This window comes from Corvus hawaiiensis, chromosome 18, assembly GCF_020740725.1.
Source record: "Corvus hawaiiensis isolate bCorHaw1 chromosome 18, bCorHaw1.pri.cur, whole genome shotgun sequence".
Classification (NCBI taxonomy): Eukaryota; Metazoa; Chordata; class Aves; order Passeriformes; family Corvidae; genus Corvus; species Corvus hawaiiensis.
In genome coordinates, this window is record NC_063230.1 from 12,634,362 (window position 1) to 12,656,950 (window position 22,589).

Here is a 22,589-nt window from a genome sequence, read left to right on the forward strand (position 1 = left end):
GCACGCCCCTCTCGCGAGACGGTGGCGCTGGGGCGGGCGCACGTGCGCGCGCGGTGAGGGACCGGGACCCGCCGCGGCCCGAGGGGCCTCCGGTAACACCGACACTGCCCCCGGGTCCCCCCGCCCCGCTCCGCTCAGCCCCCGCCTGCCGGCTCCCACACCCGCCCGCTCTCTCTCCTGCGGAGCCGCGGCGCTGCCGCCCCTCGCAGGGATCCCCCCCGGTGCTTGTACCTGAGCATCCTCCCGGCGCCCTCCTTTCCGTCAGCCCCGGCACCGCCCCGTCCTGCGAGCCCGCCCCTCCTCAGGTACCCGAACCGCATCCCCTCAGCTCCCCCCATCCCCTCGGCTCCCCCCCCATCCCCTCAGCTCAGCTCCCCCAGTCCCCCCCAGTTCCGTCCCCCAGCTCCCACCGTGTCCGTGATCCTCACCATGCCTGGTGTCCCAGCACCCTTCCCCCGACCTGCCCTCACTTTTGCCCCCTGACCACCCAGCACCCTCCTGCACCTATTTGACGTCTTCCTGAGCACCCCAACATCCTCACCCTCACTGTGACCATCTACCGCCTGTCCTTGTCCTCCTACCCTGAACCCACCATCTCTGGAACTTTCCCTCAGCATTCCTCACTGCCAACACAGCTTGTACAGCAACCGAAGCTTCCTCACACATATCCTGTTTGTTCCCATCTTCCTGGGGATTTCTTGTGTGTTCCAAACTCTTTCCTTGTTGACTTCTGTCTTCTAAGTCCCTTGCTTGAAAACGTGTGTGTAAACCGCTATTAAATCCATTAGTGAGTTGAGTTCGCTTTCCTTGCTTTATGCTCTTTGGTTTTGTTTTTTTTCCCAGTGTTCTTGGATCAGCTTGTGACTCTTCAAGCACTGATTTAAATGACCTCTTTTCTTTGCTAATATGCGAGAGGTACCTGCCCCCAGTGCCCCCGCTGTTCATGTGCCATTGATTTAACATGATACTTCACGTTGTGCTTAACCCAGTGTGTTCTGCAATTCCCTGTGGGTTTCTGAAAGGTCTTTCTTCATTTTCTTCTCCCTGGTCGCTCATGCTCTTTTGACACTTTCACCTATTTCCTCGGGGATTGTTGTTGAGTTGGGATGTGACTGACTGAAACGCAGACCTTGGGTCCTCATTCTTTCACTGTGTGACCTCCAGGCTTGTGACATGGCCACAGATGTCGCTGAGCCGGTGGTCCCTGACTGCAGAGGGGACGGCAGGAGCGGTGCCAGGTCAGACGCCGATTACCCCCTCCGGGTCCTCTACTGCGGAGGCAAGTGCTGAGAGCTTTCTGGGTGTGAAGGGTCTGGGAGCAGAGATCTCTTCCTGCAGGAAGTCAGTAAAGCCATTAGCTCAGAAAAGGACTCTGAGCATTAGTATGACAGTAAGAAATGGAACACATAAAATTAATTGTTGTACTGTGTTTAGAAGTATTCTTTGCTCGTTACATTTGTAGTTATGGGGGTGAAATTTAAAGGGAATCTTGGCAGTTGTGTTTTTAGATAGGAATGTCATTTTGCTTCAGGCTGGAATACAGTTGCAGGGGATTAGGAAATAGCCCTATTGTGTCTGAAAGTCTGCAAGGTTGGTTTGGGTGCTTGTGGGGCTGAGCCCCTCTTTGGAATGTTGGCAGTTCTTGGAAAAAAAGAAGCTGACCAAACCATGTGGTACTTTGTTAGGTGTATCTTTTCCCTCAGGTAGAAGTGCTGTTTTGTTCTGTAGCTTTTCCCAACGCTGGGCATCTCCTCCCTTTCCCTCAGTGCCTGGCAGCTCTTGCTGTGATGGTTTTATCGTAATGCAGAGCATGTAAGCACAGGTCTAATGAGAGAGGATTTAAAATGTGGAGTGGCAACAATAAAGTCGTTTTTGAGTCAGTGTGTGGTTATAACCAGAAGTTATATAAGAAATCATCCCTGACTTTAAAACACCATTTGGAATTTAATTACTAAGGCTGTAAGTAAAAATGTAAAAAGTAAAAAATTCCTTTTGTAATCTGTTCTTTTTTTCCCCTTCTTTCTCCAGTCTGTTCGTTGCCAACAGAGGTGAGTTATTTTTTTGTTGTCCAAATTTCCTTCTGTCCTATTATGCCCTATTTTGGTATATTTGTGACATATTTTGTCATTCCTCCACTGACACATTGATATGGCTTTTCTCTAGTACTGTGAATACATGCCTGATGTGACTAAATGCAGACAATGGTTAGAAAAGAATTTTCCAGATGAGTTTGCAAAACTTACAGTAGGTAAGAGTCTTTTCTATTTTCTAGCTGATCTGTGCCCTTGGACGTATTTAGAAATATTTGAGCTTGTCCAGTTGTTATCTCTTTCCTTTTCCTGCTGTATCATGTGAAAGTTAATGCTTTGGATGCTGTGAAATACGTTTTATAATGTCGGGAAACACTAAATAATCAATGTGTAGTTTCATTAATAATATTTGAGCTTTCTTAAGGTTTCTACCATAAACAGTCATCCATGCACTTGTTTTCCATCAAAGTTAGTTTATTGGATTTTATGTCTGTCCAGTCTACAGTGGATGGCTGGAGGCAAAGTCATTAATTATGGGGAACTTACTTGTTTGCATTTGGAATTTCAGTAGTAACATTATCATTAGTTTCTGTCTCTGTGCAAGAGCCTTTATTGAAGTGGTCACCGTGTCTTTGAGCTAAGGCTTTTCTGGAGTCTAATTTGCATAAATACTGTAATGAAGATGTAACATGCATCAGTCAAGGGGCTGCTGCACTTCAGCATAGTTTACTGATTTATCATAATACCACTTTACCTTACTTTCTGTTCCTGTAAGGCTGTGGTGTCTGACCACTAACTTTGTTCTTCTTTTTTTTCCCCTCACTGCTTTCTGATGCACATAAGAAAATTCACCTAAACAGGAAGCTGGGGTTGGAGAAGGCCAAGGAAATGTGGGAGGAGGAGAAGAAGAGGAGAAGAAGAAGCAAAAGAGAGGCAAGGTCTAAATAGTTGATTGTGGTACTGATTTAAACGCAGTTTGGGGCATCCCTTTCTCACCTGCTGGTCTGGACCAGGGCACGAATTCCTTGCATCTTGGTGGTTAGCTCTGCACAGAACATAGGGAATATCTTCCTCCCTGTGGCAGCAGAGTTAGCTCTGTGACCTGTGCCAGTGGAAATGTTGGACAGGAGAGACAGGCAGGGAAAGGGGACCTGCATCCTGTGCCTCATTGTTCCTGTCACCGCTGCCACTCTCAGTCAGGGAGCAGTTCTTCCCAACCTGAAATCAGCTGGCATTTCTCCCGGAATGCTCTGCCCTGTTGAGCAGCATTTTATGGGTTGCTTGTGGAGTGGAACAAAGGCTGCTTCCCTCTGTTAATGCCTCATGACTCTGCTTTTGCCTTTGTTCCTTCCACCTCTCTGTATTCACGGAACAGGATTTGGTTTTATGCTTTTAAATCTATTACCTGTGTCTCCATTAACAGCTGTGTCTCTTCCCAGCAGTAGTAGTGAAAAACATTTTCAAAACCCAACGTTGGAAGATACAAAGTTATGTGGAACAATTTAAACACAGTTTTATCTTCGATTGTTGGAGTTCTTTCTGCTGAATTAATTAACATACTTTCCACCATAAATCAGAGTGCTGAAGCTGTTAATATGCATTTGCCTGTGCAGTGTCAGGTTGTGTGCAGTGCTCCAGAAATTATGGTTAATACCCAGTAAGATCCATGTTTTATGCCACATATATTTTTGTTTTGTTTTTGTATCTTGGCAACGAGTTTAATTTGCCTTCTCAGTAGGCAATGTGTAGTGACAACAGGATTTCATGTTCTGTAACTTGGATGCTTTTTCCAGAGATTTCAGGACATTTTCTTTCAACATTAATTTGTTGTGAGGGGTGGTATGATTAGTTTTCAGTCTGGTTTTTGGTTCTAAAATAATAGTGTTTAAAATATTTTGTGATTTTCTCCTAGAATCCAAATCTTCATGGAAGAGTGTGGTGTTAAGTAGGATGGTGTAAGAGTGACCATAAAAATGTGAGGGAAAACAAGCACAAACTTAGTAAGACACTTACTGAAGAAAATTTAAGGCAGAAATTTACTGTCTTAAAATTACCAGACACCAGTTTATAATAAAACAGAATTGAAAGTGCTGCATGTTAGAAACAGAAACAGTCACAGGGGTTGGTTTACTTGTCATAAATTCTTTAGGTTTTCATGCTGAGAAGGCTCAGAAACATGAAACTTTGGTTACCCTGGAATAACTTGATGACTGTACACAAAGTCAGCCGAGATCTTAATCTGGCTTGAAGAATCCTAATGAGGGGAATGTATCTTTTGCATGCTTTACTCCAACTCATAAATGCCTGATACAGGGAGTGTTCCCACAGGCTGGCCTAGAAATAGGCTGTAGGAAAGGTGGTGTTAGATGCTGTGGAATTGGGCTGCTGTGGCTGGCTGCTTTCAGAGGTGTGGGGTTTGCTGCTGGCTCACATATCCCTGTGTGGTTCACTCTGGGGTTGTGCACAGGTATCCAGACCTTGATCTGCTGTTTAACCCAGCAGCCTGAGGAAAACAAGACCTTGTGGCCTCAGGAAATGGGCACGAGCAGCTTGCTTTACCTCAGACACAAACCCTGAGGATGTTAAAATACTTGGGGAAAACATCAAAGAAAAATTTATTTCTAGGATTACACCAAGGAACAATGTAAATGTAGACCGAACACAGTAATTAGTAAAGTGTGGGGAAAAGCCGTTTTTTGCTGATTGTAGTGGGGGTCTGCTGTTCAACCTGTGCTTGAATGCACATTTGACATGTATATGTTGTTATTTCCCATAATACTTTGATGACACGGGATCTTTCTTAAATAATACTAAACCTGAGACAATGTGCAAAATATATTTTTGTTTACCAACAGTGTTGGGGAGGTAACAGTTTCTTTGTTTATAGGGACGAAATCTGACCTTGTGGGCTTTTTTCTTTGATGAACTATGACATCATTTAACTAATCATGTAACCTTATGCTCTGTTTTAAAGGTGGAAGAGGTCAGATAAAACAGAAGAAGAAGACTGTACCACAGAAAGTTACGATAGCTAAAATTCCCAGAGCAAAGAAAAAATATGTCACGAGAGTGTGTGGCCTCGCAACGTTTGGTGAGTTTGGGTTTTCCTGGTATTGGGTGTGCCTGCCTTTAACCTCATGATATTTCTTCTGGTTGTATTCCATTGAGAAATCTGCTGCCAGCTGTGTGAGGTGGAAGTCCTGAGGTGCTTTTAGCAGTTCCAAAGCATGCCAAAGGTACACTGACTTCTCACAGGGATAAATTATTAAGGTAGTTATTGCCATGTTTTTTCAAACAAATAGGGCTACAGGTATTTTGAAACAGGGCGCAGACCCACGTCAACAGAACGTGTAGAGGACGTTCAGCACTTTCTACCTTGAAGCATTTGTACGTCTGTTGATGTTTTGGATGTAAACAACAGGCTTGGCTTTCAATGGAAACTCTAGCAAAGTTTCAACTGTAAAACGCCACTGCTTTTTCAACAGTTAAAACAAGATTTTGGCTTTAAACTTGAGAAAATATTTTTATGACAACAACTGTATTTAAATTGTTCGTTTTCCCCTTGGCAGAAATCGATCTTAAGGAAGCACAAAGGTTTTTTGCTCAGAAATTTTCCTGCGGTGCCTCAGTAACAGGAGAAGATGAAATCATCATTCAGGGGGACTTTACAGATGACATTATTGATGTAATCCAGGAGAAGTGGCCTGAGGTAATAAACCCTTTCTTCTGTCAGGAAGACACACACTTTTCCACACTAGCCTGTGACTTTCCAATGACTTTGGAAAACGGTTTCATCTTTGGCAGCACAGACTGGTGCTTAAAAATAAGAGCATGTTGTTGCATTCCCACCCTGCAGTGAGGGAGGCATGTCAGAATAAATCCAGCTGTCAAATATCTGTGGCTTCTTTGTGACCATTTCTTAGCAGTGAGTGTCTAAATATTCTTACCTTGCTATCCTATTTTTCAACACCTCTTAAAATATCGCAAAATTAAAGCAAACAAACCCAAACCCCACACATTTGTGCTTCAGAAGAAGAGATCAGCTAGTGTGAGTTGGGCTGAAATTTAAGGCTGAGAGCTGTAATTGCAGGGGCTTTCTCTGACTCTCCCTTGTCCTGGCATTTCCCAAGTGGAATTCTTTATGGTTTAACTCCATAGGCCTGTCTTTATTCACAGTCCTGCAGGCTCAGCTGTGTCCTGCAAGCACACGTCACTCACGTAGAATTTACAGCAGGGAATCTGGAATGGTGCTGTTCACTTCTCCCACACTTCGCTACATTTACAGGGGTGCACGTCGAAGGAGACATGTAAAAAGAAAATACTTAATTTGCTGTGTTTTGGATTTTTCTCCCTAGGTGGATGATGACAGTATTGAAGATCTTGGAGAAGTCAAGAAGTGATAGTGAAAGACTACCTTTATTTAATTATATGGTTATAAATGATATAGCAAAAGTGAGGCTTCTAAATCCATTTGCTCTGCAGTGAAACTGTGGAGAACCCATATCCTTGGCATTCTCACTGTTCTGTATAGGCTGCTTGTTTTTTTGTTTTGGGGTTTTTTTGTGATATTTGCCAAAGTTAAATTGGGGTTCTACCATGCTTAAGCATGAAGTAGATTTAAATAAAATTACTGTTCCTCACTGAATAGTTTTTGAGTTTTTTTACATCTACTTTCCTTTAACTATCTTACAGGAAAACAAGAATTTATGGCATTAAAATATTGATTTTCATCTGCTGTCCTTTCTGCTGAGCTTAAGTGAATAAGGCATGTGGCTGATGTAGACAATTTTACCTCTCATTTACCTGCAGAGAATTTTAGAAATTAGAATGGAACATTCTAGAGGTTTGTTAACAATGAAAGGACAGTGAATCCTGGAGTGGTCACACAGTTGGGCTGAAGTGATCATTCTACATCCCTGCCAGCTGAATTATTTTATTGGCTGGAAACACTGAGAAATACGTGAATATGACTTAGAAATTTATCCTATTTTCATAATTCCAAAGATCTTCAACCCTGCTGGGCTTCTAGGTGAGGCAATTGTAGTGGCTTTATGCTTTTGTCGTGCTGCTCATTCAGGAACACAAATTAATAGTGAGCACTGTTCCACAGGCCATGTTAGCAGTGGGGTGGGGTGCCAGCTCTGCTCTCTGTACTCCCACAAACAGCCTCGAGCATCGATTTAGTGCTTTTTGTTGCACTGCTCTATTTAATAACGCTAAATGCAAAGTCCTGGAAGTGACGTCCTCCTGCCACTGCAGAGCCTCTGTGAGCTGAAAGCCAAGGGGGTGATGTGTCAGATGCCCTGTTCTCTTCCTGTAAAGTTGCTTTTTTCAGTGATTTCTATTTATAAACCGTGGGTGTATGTGGAGAGGTAACTCTATCCCTATAGCTGGAAATCTGGAGTAGTGTATCTCGAGAAATGACTGCGTCTCTGTAGTCCTCCTATTTAACACTGGACAGGGAAGTTGCCTCCAACACGTAACATCCTGCCGGGTTCTTACTCATCCCCTATCAACCACGTTATTCATCATCACATTTTTTCTGGCAGCTCCAGCCCCGCCCGCAGAGCTCCGGGTGCGGCGGCCGCGGGACTCGAACCTGTGGCTGAGGGCCTCGAACCGGCGGCCCCAGGACTCGAACCCGCGGCCCCTTCGCTGCGGGGGGCGGAGCTTCCACCAACGGCGGGCGGGGCCGAGCGGCGGCGGTGGGTTGGGGCGGGCGGGGGTAACGGGCGGGGACGGGGGGCACGGGAAGCCCCCGGGCTTAGGAAGAGCCTTCCCAGCCGGGCGGGACAGCGGGGAGGTGCTGCAGGCCTGCCCGGGAAGGGGGGCCGCTCCCCGGGGGAGGTACCTCAGGGCCCCCCTCAGGCCTGCGGGAGGCCGCAGGGCCGCCCCCGCCCCGCTCCGGCTCAACGCCGCTTGTGCTCCCTCAGGGTCGGCGGGTAACGGAGCTGCTGAACGCGGGAGCCTCCATGCTGAACGTGACATTCTTGAAGCGTTCCCGGTTCCACTAATGCCTGGCAGCGCTCTGGCCCCCAGTCCCCTATGAGTTCATCGCTGCTGCGTTCTGCTTCTCCCCAGGTAAAACATGAAAGTGCCGCTAGCAATCAGCTCTCTCTTTGGTTGGAGGGTACTCATTGTGCTGCTGGCGGTTTGAGTCATGGACCACAGGTGGTACCACCTTGTCATGCAAAGGGCTTCAGTCAAGGGCCACAGGTTGTACCACGAGCATAAGGAACTTTTTGAAATGGTTTCTATTTATAATAGAAACATAACTCTACTGAAATAAAAGCCTCGAGTTTATTATGAGATAATTTGTCACTTCCTTGTGTTGAAATGCATTCCTGTCTCACCTTTTGTAGGCATTTAGCCCAGATCGCAAGAACAGCATCATTAGGAGACAGAGACAAGAACTCAAGCTTTTAATTGCAGAACTGAAAGATCGTGACAAGGAGCTCAATGACATGGTGGCAGTGCATGAGAGACACATTCAGGCCTGGGAAGATGATCGCCAAAAAATACTGACTTTAGCAGAACGATGCAGCTTATTAACCAGTAAGTGTTGTGATGTAAAGAAGAAGATCTTGGTCTTAAAAGTATATTCAGCTGCTTTGACCCCTCAATAACAGTTTTGCACCGTATAAGGGACCATTTCCTACCCATCAGCCTTTAAATCTTATTGTCTGTTTCTGAGATCTAAACTTCCACACTGGTGCTGAAGTGATCTGATTTTGAAGGGGGTATGGTGATCAGATAACTCTTTCTCGTCTGAATGTGTAAATTGCTTCTGTGAATTCTTTAAAAAATAATCTGATTAAATAAATGTCGGGGAAGAGAAAAATTTGCAACTTGATGGCGAGTTACAGAGCCCTGTGCCCTGAGGTTCTGCTGCACAGCTCTGAACAAACACAAACCACCCAGTGAAACACCTGGTGGCTCTGAACAGTCTCAGCACAGAGCTCACCACACAGGTTCCTGCTCCATCTGACCTGGGTAGCCAGGGAATCCTCCTTCAGAGTGTGCAACACAAGCATCCAGTTCTGAATTGTGTGATTTTAAAACACTGGGTTAAATGATTTCTGAGATTTAAGAAGTTGCATGACAGCCTCTGAGCTGTTTTCTCACAGATAACTTTGTCTCCTTCCTTTGCAGATGAGCTGAACGAGAGAAATGCAATTATAAAATCACTGACCAAAAAGTTGAAGTTGTTAGAATCCCAGCATAATGACAGTAAGACAACACTTGAAAACACACAACAGAAGTTTAAAGAGCTCACCCAAAAAGTATCAGATTCATCTGTTCACTGCCAGGCTCTGGAGGTAGGGACTGAGTAATGATCTGATTTTGCAGTCTATGCATGTACAGGATGCCTGTGATGAACTGTAACATTCCAAAACTGAGACATGCAGGGTATTAAGACCCTTGATCACAAGCTGATTGGGGAAGAATTTTTACTCCAGTCCTCTTTTCTTCAGTTTGCTCAGGATCCTGCATAACCATTCATGATGTTTAAATAACATGGATGCATTTACTGGAAAAAACCAGTAACTTTCAATCACTGAAGTAATAGCTGACACTTATTTCTGTTCACTAGGAGAAAAATCTGAGTCTCCACTGCTCAGTTTTGGAACTGTCTGCTAAGACAGGCCAGCTGCAAGCAAGGGAACAGGAGCTTCTCACTATGCTTCAGCTGAAGGTAGTGTCTGTAACATCTGTCATCTCATGGGCACTAAATGTGGTCAAACTGCAGTGCAGCTGTTGCTGACTGTGCCATGAGGCTTCTGTCACTGGTGATCTCACTCATGGTTAATTCTTAAGCTGGTTTGAGAAGGGAAAAGTAGTCAGCAATAAACTGGTTTATTTTCATAAACAAGCTTGTTTCCAAGCTTTAATTCTAGGGGGTTTTTTTTCACCAAAAGCTCAGAAGGAAGTCTGTGCATCTCTTTAACTGCTGCAGAAAGATGTACTGTTGTTTTGTCAAAACCCACCCATAACATAAAAAATAAGAATTCATTCTGTTTTCTATTTCAGGACAAGGCCTTAATTGAAACAACTGATCAGATTACTGAGGTTACATCCAAGTTTAAGACACTGGAAGATGCACTGCATGCAGCAAAGCTGGAGGAATTCAGTCGCAACAGAAAACAGCAAGACCTCAATCTGACCCTGAGCGATGTCATGTTTCAAGTGAATAAGATTAAAGGTAAATGTTTATACTGGGCACCTAATTTAGTGTAGGCCAGACTCCTTTTCACTCTGGGAAATGCTACACTTTGTTTTACAGATGTCCTCTCTGAAAAGATGAAAGAAAGCAGCAAGCACCAGGAGGAAATCAGTCACCTGAAACAAGAAAATGGCTGCTTGAGGAGTGAGCTGATGCTGGCAGGTAAGGGTGGGCAGTTGGCCTTTCATGCCTTGGCTTTCAACAGCTCAGAGGCTTCTAGGCAGCAGTTCACCGATATCTGTGAAGGAGGCAGCTTGGTACCTACCTTCCTTGCAGTTTAATAAAAGTATATCCCTTGTGTGCCATTCTTCTATGGAAGCAATATCTGGGGCTTCTGCAGGGACACTTTATAAAATCTTGTGAAAGCAGAAAGTTCACCAAAGTGATTACATGGCAGGGAGTAAGTGGCTTGGGGGATTCTCTCCTGAAAATTTTGAGACTTTCTCTTCTCTGTTGCTTTCTTTAGCTGATGGGTTTGGTTTAGGCTGGTTTAATATGCAGACCTTGGTAAACTGCATCTTGCGCTCCGTAATACCTTTGGTTTTGGATGGAAGAACATCTGGTGCTGCAGTGGATAGAAAAGGTCACTGCAATATTCTTGGGGACAGCCACAGAGACCTTGAAAGATTAGGTGGCCAAAGGTGTCCCCTGCTGGAAAATTTCCTTGCCTATCACTTTTAGTCTGCTATTACCTTTGCCAGACATTGATCCCATGTCTCATTATTTTAAAACCAATAGAATTGGGAGTTGTTTCTCAGCGCTTCCCTGTACATGCATGAATTAGAATTAATTAACTGAATTTCCTTTATCGTTGCCTCTTTTTTTTCCCCTTTTCCCTTTCCCTTTTCTATTTCCTTTCCTTTCTGAAAATGTTAAATAAATCAGCCAATGAAACACAGTATTGCTGCTAGTAAAATGAAGTCAGGTGCTGAGGAAAAGCCCAAGGAAAACACTTGATTTTTTAGTTTTCTTGTGGGTTTTGTGCTCTTTTTATCTGGAGGAGAAACAGATCCTGTTGATCTTAAGAAAATGCTTTTGTGTTGTTTCAGTACCACCTTCTACTGCTACAGACACAGCATTAGCACTGCACTTGCTTTGTATCTATTCACCTGAAGTAATTGAAACAATTATTATGTTTTGAAACAGTGGAGGAAGCACAGCGAAAGGACCAACTTTATCAGTTTGCCAAGTCCAAGCAAGTGCGGATTGAAAAACAATTGTCCAGTTTGCGACAGGTACAGCCCTGATTGTGTTTCTGCTCTGAGGTTAGAGAAGCATTTTCAGTAACATCAGACCTGTGTGGAACAGTGTAAAGAAGTTAGATCTGATTATTTTAATTAAGGAAAAAAAAAAGTCTGTTTGTGCCTTGCTGGGATCCCTGTAGAATGTTGATTTGTTTCGTTTGGGGTTAAGCTGAAAAGCCCGTGGTGCTTGCTGGGAAGTCAAGTGAAGGGCAGCAGAATTGGGATTGCACACCTGCCCAAGGTGAACTCAGCAGTGTAAGGGACATGGTGTCCTGGCAGATTTGTTTTTCAAGACTTAAACCCTGTGTGTTCACCTGCTCTCAGTTGAGGTTCTCAAGGCATGTTCCATTTTTTAAACTGAAAATAATTGATGGGTAGTTACCTTCTCCATTAGCTTCACAAAAAATCCCCTGCAGTGAAAGCCAAATCCCATGATCATCATCCATGTTACATTCTGTAGCTGTGGACAACATAATAACAACATGAATTAAGTATCAGGTAACAGTAATGGTATTTTATTTATGGTTCAGTGTGGTTCCATCTTAGAAGAATAGTCCAGTCTCCTAATAGAAATCCTGTTTATTGCTGCAAAATGTTATTTTCCTAAATACATACAGAGATGTCCTCTTGGATTTGGAAGTCTTTGTCAATAGTTTGACTACAGGCATTGGTTTAGAAAAACATTTTCAGGATGTTTTTGGAAGACAGGCACTGTGGTACTGCCTGATGATGGTGTTCCTGCACTCAGACATTTACTAATGCCCCTCACGGTCTCTAACAGGTCTGTGTAAAACAGCAGCAGGACTTACACTTCCTTCATGTCAACTTGGATAGCTCTCAGGATTCCAGGCAAAAGCATGAAAAGGCAGCAAGTGGAAGGAGGTAAAGATATTTTTAATTTTTTTTTCTTAAATAGTTTATCCTCAAAGAGAGACTTCACTGTTCAGCCTTAACTAACATCCTAACAGAGGTGTGTGCTGGGTCAGGATGGCTTTGCTGGACTCAACCACAAACATCCAGTGAAGCTGTCAAGTACCTTGTTTTTTATTTGGTTGAGAGAGGCCATGAACATCAGTCACAGACCAAGTATTGTAGCAGGCCAGACATCTCATGATTTTTTTAGAAAATGAAGTAGTCTGGTGGTAGGGGTGTTAATCTGACTCCCTACTACTTTTGTTTAAAAAGCTAAGTTTATTTTAGGATGTAAACTTAGAGAATTGGTGCACACCCTGGAGGTTCAGACAGAATCACCACACTGTATAAAACATGAGGCAACTCTCAGACTGATTTGAAAAGTAACAGCCGGATCTGGGCAGATTTTCTGTGGGGTTTTGGCAGGATACAGTTGCCTGGTGATGTGTGAGCTGCTGCAGAACCGTGGCAGCAGCCTCTGTTCTGCAGAGCTTTAGGAGTGCACTTGGGGATGCTCTTTACCTGCAGCGTTTCTGACTTGTTTTTGTCGTGCCGTTGTAGCACAGGGGCCACATTCTCTGCCTCTGAAAGCCCCAGCGAGACAGACATGGGTAGGACTGAGGGCAGCCACGGGATGTGCGAGGAGTGTGGAACTGCACCAGTTCCAGCAAGTAGGGTAAAACCCACCCCTGAGATGTGTGAAGTAGATAATAGACAGTTACAGAATGCTTCAGACTTGGAGGAAACTACCTCAGCGTTCTTAAAGCGGTGTCAAAAAGTTGTGAAAGGCTTGGCTGTCCCTGCGGAAGAAGGAGAAAAGCAGGATGTTGCATCAAGCTTTGATGAGCTAGACAGTGAAAAATTTCATGAGGCAAACAACACAAGGCCATTGAGAAACAGGGAAATTGGAGAGAATGGAGTGAAAAGCAGAGACCGACAAACCTTTGAGGTGTCTTTGCCTTCATATGATCATTGGCTTAACATAAGATCTCATGTAGATTTGCAAAGCACTTTGATCCAGAACATCACATCTGACAAAAGTGATAATGGAAAGAAAACCTGGGAAGAGAGATCTGAAATTGAGTCTGGCCAAGAAAGCAGAGACGCTCCTGTGACTTGCAAGTCTGAATCTGATTCCTGTATTAATAACTTAATTGTAAATGAAGATGAGCGATGGAAGCCACTATCAGATCTGGAATGGCTGGAGATTTTCAAACCCAAAAAGAGAGATGGAAATACACGCTGTGGTAAAGATTACAGCTGTTTTGAGACTGCAAAAGAGATTAAATGTACCTGCTCAAAAAGGTTATGAGTTTGCTGCCTTTAAGAAATAAGGATAAGCTAGAGTTATGTAGAAATTTAGGAGTATAAGCTCTTGATATTATCTCAAGCTATGTATAAAGTAACTGCTGGTTTAAATTTAGTCTATCAACTTGAAAAGTAACAAATTTAAAATAAAAATAGCTCTTAAAGTATCATGATTCTATTTTTATGCATTTGTTTTTCCTTATCTCTTGTCCTCAAGAGCTGTGTGGGCAGGAGAAGCCGCAATACCATATAACTTAGGCAAATAAACTAATTGAGAAAATCTTAGGATTTTTTGAAATCCCGGGTGTTGCTTGTAACTCTGATGGGTCAGGTACGTTCTGACCAGAGCTGGACTTGTACCATGATGTTTCTGTGAGGCAAGAAACAGATCCAGGTTTTGTGTGATGCTTTAGTGACTGTGTTACTTCTATTGAGAAATCACACCTTGGCTGGGCAAGAATGTAGGACACAGCTCTAAGCACAGGCTGCTGCCTCTGTCAGGGCAAGAAATGAGATGGCAAGATTTACAGGACAGCAATCTGTCCACCATCCAGTTCATGGGACTCTATCCCTCTGTCTGTGCTGTGGGAGGAAGAGGACAGGTGGTTGGGGACAAGCAAAATGAGGTTTCTAATGCTGAGAAGTGTCAGAAGAAGACTCAGGTGCCTCAGTGGTGTTGGAATGTCTCAGAGATAAAAATGCTGCTCAGAAGTAGCTTTGTGCCTGCACAAGCAAAGGCATTCAGAGCTGGGGCTTGCTCTGGATTTGTTCTGTTGGTTCCTCTATTTCCTTTCAAAAGATTGATTTGCCAGCTCTATTTTAGAAGGATTTCTGAAGTTTCACAGTGATTTCATAGCTGCCTTTTAGCCAGAGGAGGAGCCTTCCAGCTGGTGGTTTGACAAGCACAGTAAATGAACAGCTGTTTAAACCTGCTAACAGTGTTTGCCAGCAAGTCTGCCCAGCATCCAAACAGATAAATGTTTTGGAATGGAAAGATCTGATGTATGGATGCTTTCATTCTGTGTGGCTTTTGAAATAGAAATATTGTAGAAATCCTTCCTGCAGTGAGACAAACCTGTTCAGGAACAAGGTGAATGGGCAGCCACTGAAAAAGAATGCTGGCCTGGCACATTCCCACGTGCCTTAGCTGAGCTTCACACACCCGTGTGGGCTCTCTCTAGTTTCCACTGGCTATAAATCATTGTAAAGACTCCACTCCCCTTCTGTCTACCCTGACCTTTCTTCTTTACTCCCCCCGCAGCACCAATGACACACTGCCATCCCTCCAAATCCCTTTTGAGGCTGGATCATGAAAGCTGCTTTCACTTTTTGTCTTGTCCTATTTGTCTTGTCCTTCAGTGAATTTTAAAAGAAAATGGACAAATTTAAGCTGGGCAGTGCAGCTAGAAAAGATATCCTCTAGTTGGGGGGGCTGTGGTACCCACTGGGGATTTGCTGCTGAGCTATCCAGTTTTCTTGATGCCCACATTTGGTCCTGGGGCCCTGCTAATTGGAGATGGATTGACTCAGTGCAAATCCCTGACTGTCTGCTCTCCAGCCTCTGCAGACTCGGATTTGCCAGGCAATAAATCCTCGCCCCTAAATGGGAGGAAGGCAGGAGCGTTGCTTCTGTGAGGGATTAATGGCAGAGACCAAACACAGCGTTCCTCCTGGGACTTGAATCTGGATCCTCCAGTTTTCCATTGCTGCTTTCATAGTGCTGATGATGTAGTTTGTGTTTAGGGAAGGGTGCTGGCACCTCCCTGTCAGCCCAGCAAATATTTTTGCCATGAGTTCCTGAATTCTGGAGCAGCCAACAAGGAGGCTGTTAACAGTCAAATACCTTCCCCAACAGCAAAGGGGATTGTGAAATCCCCGAGTGCAGGAATCATTTCTGTGTGTTCTGACTTGGTGACTTCATTTATGTTGGGCCAACGTTTGCTGCCTTTGGATTTTTATCTCAATTCTCATTTTAAAGATGGAGCATCAGCAGGTACTTGTTGAGTCTGCTCGGGCTGGACTAAGCCACCCATTCCTGAGCCATTTCTCTGCCTCAAAATCAAACCAGTTTCCCCTTCCTTTCCAACCTGTGTGTTTTCCAGGACAGGCCATGCTCATCTCATGTCCTCACATCCCTGTTCCAGGCTGCTTGTTCCCTCACGTCTCCACAGAACCTTTCCTTGTCACAAACACAGCCATGAGCTTTTCTCTCCTAAAAGAGAGTCTGTTTTATCCCAGTGTTTTATGGGAGAAGTGAAATGGTACACAGCAGACACTCATGAGCTGGCAACTCTCATGAGGGTTTTTTCCTAGATTGAATGTCAGTTAAAAATACGCTTATTTTTAACAGTCTTGCCCGGTATGGAATGCATTGTTACACCAAAATAAGTATCTAAAGAATATCTAACGAAATGTTGTCAATTCAAAGATGATATTTTCTTTGAAATATACTTTTTTTTCCCATTATTTGCCTATCCAGGCAGGGCTAGCACTCTGCTTCTGTTATGTTCAGAAGTTGATGAATGTGGTTTGCTCCTGTATTTAAAAATAAATAAACCCAAGCCTCTTTGGGAAAGCTCTCCTGTGATCTCTGAAGTAAGATGATGACTGTGAAATTCCCTTGAAAGGTACACCTGCAAATATTAATTTGCCTAATGGTTGATTGAAACCAAAAAGGGAGTTGGGTGTGAGGGAAGAGGAAGTAGCAGAGTGTTGGGAAGAATGAAGTATTGCCTTTCATGTGCTCTTTGCAGGGTTAAGTGCACACTCAAGCACATGGTCCTGGAGCTGGCTGAGACTGGTTGAATGTCAAGCCCTTGTCCTCAGAGGATGAAACCGATGTAGGGAAGATGTAAAGCATGGGAATGCTCTGAGGAACAGGATAACCTCCCAAGCTTCTTGGTTTCCTTGGCTCAGGGCCCACAGTTATTTATGTTGTGCCATGATTTTCCCTTGAAAGTTTAAGAAGGATGGTGATACTGTTTCTGCCAATGTCTTAACTTTTTTTAACAGTGAAGAAAATCTGGATCTGAATTCCTACCACTTGGCTTCTCCCCATTTGACATCCACTCAGAAGAGTGACATGACTCAAAATTCCGGGAAATCCTCTGGTGAAGACTCCCCTCTGGACATCACTGACCTGGCAGTGACTAAACCAACAAACAGATGCTGCATGAACACAGTCAGTATCTCATTGCACAATGTCCTTGACTGATTTTAAGGGGAATTATGACTGGTGGTAGGAATGCAAATGTCTCCCAGCATGGAAGAACTGGGGACTCAAATGATGAGACAGCAGGCTTAAGGAAAAGGTGGTAACATATTTTTTAAAAACAACTCCTTGTTGTCTCAATATGCCTTTGACAGCATAAGTATAAATGAGTTTTTAAAAAATAATTATTTTTTGGTTTTGGAATGAAAAGCTTGAGGAAAATGGATGCTGGCTAATTGGTAATTCCACTAAATATCTGAGTACATGTGGATGCAGTTATCAGAAGCTGTTGGACATGTTTCTTTCCTGTTCTGCTTGGTCTTCCCTCTTTCTCATGTCTTTATTCTCTCCTTTATCCCTGAAGTATCTCTCTTGTGTGAGCTCCATATACAGGCATGTGGAAATCTGTTAAAAAATGTCAGGAGGAAGGAGCTCTGTGTTAATCAGAAGCACCAGCAGTTAGGCAGTGTCTGTTACATTGCAGTATTTTGAACAGAAACATTTCAAAATCAAAATGCTAGTTCTTGGTGCTTTATAATTCTTTTGAATACTCCAAAAAAAGATCCCTCCATAACTCTGGCTCCTCTCTGTGTCCCCCAGGATACCAGTTCCCTGTTCTGGAAGCTGGAGTGCTTGCTGGCCCAGTCCCGACAGATGCTTACTGATCTGGAGCTCAGCCTTCTCCACACCAGCCCCTCCTGCATTCCCAACACCAACAACATGAATAAGGTACAGATTGCTCTCCCAGGACTCAGGTCAGGTGCTCAGGAATACTGATTGGGAACATCCTTTCCCTTATGCTTGGCTTGCGCTGCATTAGCAAAGCATGAGGAGGATATTGGTTATGAAAAGACAGTTCCTGCATGCCTTAGTGCTTGAATTTTTTATAGGATTCTGTATGGCTGCCCAAGGTCATGACAGGATTTGACTTCTGCATGTGTCTAAACAGATGGAAGGCAGAAATCATTTTGGGGCAAGCTGTAGGAGGTCTAAAAAAAAGTGAACACTGGTTCTTTCTCCCTTAAAGAAAATGAGATGGTTTCTCAGGCTCAGCACACACTCACTGCTCTGCTGTCCCAGAGACTCACAGTCAGAACTAGTTTATTATTATATTCATGGAAAGGAGGGCAGTATAGGGAATAGGTGGTATATAGGATACTTTTGGATAAGGATTTAAACCAGAAGCTCAGCTTAAATAAATTTAGAGCTTTTGTGGGTTAATATTTTTAGCTCCTTCATTGCAGGGTCAGGGTCAGAGAATATATACAGTGGTCAAAGAAAATAACCTGTATGTAGCTGTCACGGCAGTTTATTTTATGAGCACAAGTGCTGATAAAGTTCCTGGTGAGTATTTGGGCAGTAGAAGTAATCAGAGAAAGGGTCACTTGTTTGGTGGATAAATATCCATAAGAATTTCTGCCTTGTTTGACAAGGACATTATACCTTTTGTCCCTAGAAATGAGTACACTTGTGCTGGTGTATATCCCAAAGGGAGGATTTAGGCTCCTGGGTTCAGAGCAGTGCTGAACCCTCATCTTCATCCTCACATGTATCACCTCCCTCTAAAAAGTTGCACTCCTTTTAGCCTTAGATGAACTTGACCAGAACAACGTTACTGTAAGGAACAGACAAAGCCATTTTTATAACATTCAGCACCATAAAACCTTCGCTGTGCTGGGCCTGAGTGTAAAGGTTGTGTGCCAGCGTTTGCATAAACTGAAAGGATATTTTGTTCAGAAGTTCCTCTGCAGGATTTCATTCAGTGGCAAAGACAGCAGCAGTTTAGTCTTCTGCAAAGACTCCTGAGTAGGAGGATTCCTGAAAAGCTCCCTGCAACACAGTGCTTGCTTGTGGCTCTTGCCCAGCCCCATCAGCTGTCTGGCTCCTGCTCACTGCTTGGCACGTCACAGCTCAGCTACTCTGGCTGCCCATGACTCTGCTTTATAATCTGATGCTGCATTTTTGAGCTTGGAAATTGGCTTCTCCTTCAGCACGGGTGCTTTAGTGGATAGAAAATGAAGCAGGCTCGTGTGTAGTGGCGGGAGCAGATCCTGAGCCTCATCTGTGGAACTTTGATCTGCTTTCAGAGCGGATCGGGGCAAAAACTCGTCAAGCGTGTTCGAGTTAATCTGTGCAGGCCAACTAACCTGTGCTTAAAACCAGGCTTACCTGGGGCTGTTTTAAACTGAGCTTTAGAACATAATACATATTAAAAAACAGCCTTTAGAATTTCATCAGGAAGAATTTGTACATGTTGGATTCTGTGCCCTGCTTGGGGGAGGGAGGAGAAGAGGGAATTAAGAAGTGCACCCCTGCTGCTCACCATCTTGAACCTGGCAGCTCTGGAAATTTTATTCTCTGAGTCCTTTGATTTCCATGTAGTTTTTTTACATTACAATGGAAACAACAGAGCTTGCAGAAACTCTTCACAGAAGCCAGTTATCTGCTGCAGAAGAAAGAGATGCTAAGCTTCTTTTTTTTCTCTGTGATGTTCCGTGAGCATGAAGGTGTTTTCAGCTTCATCTTTTATTGTTTGCTTCCCTCTATATAAATGCATCTGCAATATTAATACACTTTATAGATTTCTGAGGTGGGCCTGGCACAGGATTCGAAGTGCATTTCCAATAAAACTCTTGTGATTACTGTAACAGCAAACAGATATTAAGGCAGCAAGTAGTTCCTTTAGTCAAATAATTAAACTTTTCTCAAGCATGTTCCTCATCCTCAGGGCAGTCAGATCTCACAGCTTCATTCCCCAGTACCTGCACCCTCCTTACTGTAGTTAAAACCCTTCTGTGTGTTACAGATAACAGGATCAAGGATGTGAACATTGTTGAATGAGAGATTGGGAAGTTTTTTCCAGTGCCAAGGCCAAGGGCTGTTTTAGGATACTGTTCCTGGGCTCAGCCCCAGAAGTAGAATGTATTGAATAGAGCTGTTTCAGAATATCCAAAGCAGCCTTACCCACAGCAGATTGTTTTTTTCTTTTTGAATCAGGAAATTTCTCACTCTCTGATTATTTGTTCTCCTATTGTGGATTGGATGCTTGCGATAGGCACCACCTTGTCTGGTTCTGAGGACAAAAGTGTAACCAGATATGGTCAAAATCCTGAAGACCGCATGAAACTGAATAAGAACCAGCAACAATGAGGAGAAAAACTGGCAAAAAAAAGAAGTCTTCCAGTGCTGACACAACCTGAGCTCATGCCTGCAAAGGGAGGTTATCCCACAGCCAGCTGGGCTGTGACACTGTGGCACCGGGTTTCTCATGTGGATCAGCCTCAATCCAGTGGGGAGCTGGTGCTCAGTTCTCTGTTGGATATTCCAGCTGCAGTCCCTGAGCTGTTTGTGCCCTGTGGAGCCAAACCTGCTGTGCCCTGGGGAGTCTGGGTGGTTTGCAGCACACTCGTGTTCTGCTGGTTCTGCATTAAGCCTGGAGACACCGAGTCTTCTCTCAAAACCCGTCGGATCTGCGGAGTGCAGCTGATGGAGCTCTCGGAGGAGATGGATGCTGAGTAGCTGGAATGCCAAACCTGACTCTGCTGTAATGTTCCTGTGCACAGAGAGAGCTCTTCTTTTCCTAAAAAGAGCCCTGAGGTAAAAGCAGCCGGAGGTTTTATAGGCTGAAGCCAGCACTGTGACTTGCATGCTGAAACCACTTACGTTACAAAGCTTCAGGAGCAAATCCCCAAAAGTGCTGAGCCCCGTGCTGAGGCAGCAGAGTGGTGAGAGCACGCTGAGCCTACAGAAATAATCACATTTGCCTCAAGTGAGAAAGAGCCAGTGGAACAAACACACCACAATCCACTGTGGATCCATGACAAGAATGAGGGACTCTGCGAGGCACTGGCTAATGCGTAATTCTCATTTTCTTTGTGCGTTAAAAGGGACTGAATCACTGTGATCAGTTAGATCTGAAGCAGAGCAGGTCCAGAAATAACTAAACATTTGTGGAATTTCATATACAGAATTGATTTTGGTTGTGTTTGTTTGGTTTTAAATTGCTTTGAAACTCATTTGAAGGCAGGTGCACTGACAAACATTAGGGTAATTTCCTCCCTAGCTGCCAGTGATTTAGCCATTCTCATCAGTCAGTTGTTTTGCCTCTAGAGAGAGGTTGGGTGGGAGGGAGTTGAAGAACTCAGGAGGAAAGCAGTGAGTAAAAGGCTATATTCAGTTTTGGACGCAGCAGCATGTGCCACTGCTCATAAATGGTGACTCAGTGGCTGGCCTGGGGCACAAAGATCACTCCTTTCCTCAAAGCCAACTGGAAAGGTTTTATTTCCCAACACTCCTGTGGTGGCCCTGAGACTGTTGTCTTTCTGTGAAGTACTTTGTTTACCTTTTCCTCTTTATGTTTTTACTCTGTGTTCTTACTCTGTTTGCAGTGTGAAAATGTGTGTAGTAAATTGACATACGTGTGATTGCATCAGATATTTCAGAGGAAATGTTCCTGCTTTTTAATAAAAATCTTTTCATTTTCTGCAGAGGAAGAAGTTGTTTCCAACACAGAAGTAATTCTGAGGACTGAGGATCATCAACCCAGCAGCTACAATGGAAAGTTACCTCATTTTTTTCCATGGTCCTCCTGAGTGTTTGAAAGACTCACAAGTGGCACGAAGATGTGACTCTGCGGGAATGTATTTTATCTTGAAATAAAACACAGAATTATGCCAAGATTAACAAAGCTATTTTTATAGCTGAGAGCTCAGGTTAAACACTAGCTTGTTTTTTAAGAATCTGAAGTGTGTAATTGTTACAACATAGGAACTATTTTTCTTTTTTTTATGGTGGCTCTGAAATATTTATAGAGTATGACACAGCCAAGCTTTTTGTTCTGGATTTCTTGCCTTGTAGAGAGAGATGAATAATGTTTATAGGAAGTTCCCAATTAGTGTTGTAAGCAGGAATGCCACTGATGTTGCTGAAATGGGAGAGCTGTCACCCACAAGGTGGGCAGAACAACTTTCCACGCTCAGGAGCTGGTTCTTCCAGCAAAAGTTTATCAGATCAGGTGTGTATGGCCTCTGTTTGCAGTGCAGAGCAGTAGCCAAGTATGATGTCACCTTTTTTTAGCATTTAAACTGGATTTATCTTTGCTGATTGGACAAGACATGCTGTTACCACAATTTGAACTTATTTTTTAACTAAGAGATCAAATAAGCTAATAAAGGTGATGCTTTGCTGTGTCTTTCTTGCCCACTGAACACATTTAGCACTGAATTTCTGACACTTCTCAGCACAGCACAAGTGGGCTGCTCGGTCCCATGCAGGTTGGGAGCACTTTGGGACACCAGTGCCCCTCCCACAGCCCTGTGCCAGTGTTTTTCCTGCTCGAGGGCAGCCAAAGGTGGGAGTCTCTGCTCCATCCACTGCCACCAATTATTGCAGAGAAACACAACACTCCGTGGATTCCCCTTGTTAACACTTTCATTTCATGTTCCATTTTCTCTTTAATTACCCCAGTGACAGCCTTTCCTCTGGGTATTAATGCCCTAGAATGCCCAGCCAGTTCTGATCAGAGCTGGTCTTCTCCAGACTCTTTCCCTGCCTGCTCGCCAGTGTTAACCCACAGAGGGAAGGAAGCTCAGCTGCTCCAGCTGTTTCCAAGTTTCCTCAAGCCTTTACAGTGCATTTATTCCTCTACCTGAACAGAACCT

At 43.9% G+C, this 22,589-nt stretch overlaps 2 protein-coding genes across 5 annotated transcripts; both read left to right on the plus strand.

Moving 5' to 3' along the window:
* Nucleotides 1-8: 8 nt before the first annotated feature.
* Nucleotides 9-6,675, plus strand: DENR (density regulated re-initiation and release factor). Of its 2 annotated transcripts, none has more exons than XM_048322844.1 (8): nucleotides 9-92; nucleotides 1,165-1,279; nucleotides 2,029-2,048; nucleotides 2,164-2,248; nucleotides 2,874-2,963; nucleotides 5,005-5,121; nucleotides 5,600-5,739; nucleotides 6,386-6,675. In XM_048322844.1, the coding sequence occupies exons 2-8, from the start codon at nucleotides 1,174-1,176 to the stop codon at nucleotides 6,428-6,430; spliced, it is 603 nt and encodes a 200-aa protein (XP_048178801.1). In that variant the 5' UTR covers nucleotides 9-92; nucleotides 1,165-1,173; the 3' UTR covers nucleotides 6,431-6,675. The 2 variants fall into 2 exon arrangements, with proteins under 2 accessions (XP_048178801.1, XP_048178802.1); XM_048322845.1 differs by having other exon boundaries at nucleotides 11-305.
* A 1,096-nt stretch (nucleotides 6,676-7,771) lies between these two features.
* CCDC62 (coiled-coil domain containing 62) lies at nucleotides 7,772-22,118 on the plus strand. Of its 3 annotated transcripts, none has more exons than XR_007207467.1 (12): nucleotides 7,772-8,111; nucleotides 8,393-8,585; nucleotides 9,183-9,349; nucleotides 9,625-9,726; nucleotides 10,062-10,233; nucleotides 10,315-10,416; nucleotides 11,401-11,489; nucleotides 12,280-12,380; nucleotides 16,731-16,899; nucleotides 17,530-17,658; nucleotides 19,927-20,526; nucleotides 21,418-22,118. XR_007207467.1 is itself a non-coding variant. In XM_048323167.1 (12 exons), exons 1-12 carry the CDS (start codon nucleotides 8,076-8,078, stop codon nucleotides 19,426-19,428), a joined length of 2,121 nt encoding a protein of 706 aa, XP_048179124.1. In that variant the 5' UTR covers nucleotides 7,772-8,075; the 3' UTR covers nucleotides 19,429-19,917. The 3 variants fall into 3 exon arrangements, 2 of the variants coding, with proteins under 2 accessions (XP_048179124.1, XP_048179123.1); XM_048323167.1 differs by lacking the exons at nucleotides 19,927-20,526; nucleotides 21,418-22,118 and adding exons at nucleotides 12,972-13,715; nucleotides 19,312-19,917; XM_048323166.1 differs by lacking the exon at nucleotides 19,927-20,526.
* Nucleotides 22,119-22,589: the final 471 nt, after the last annotated feature.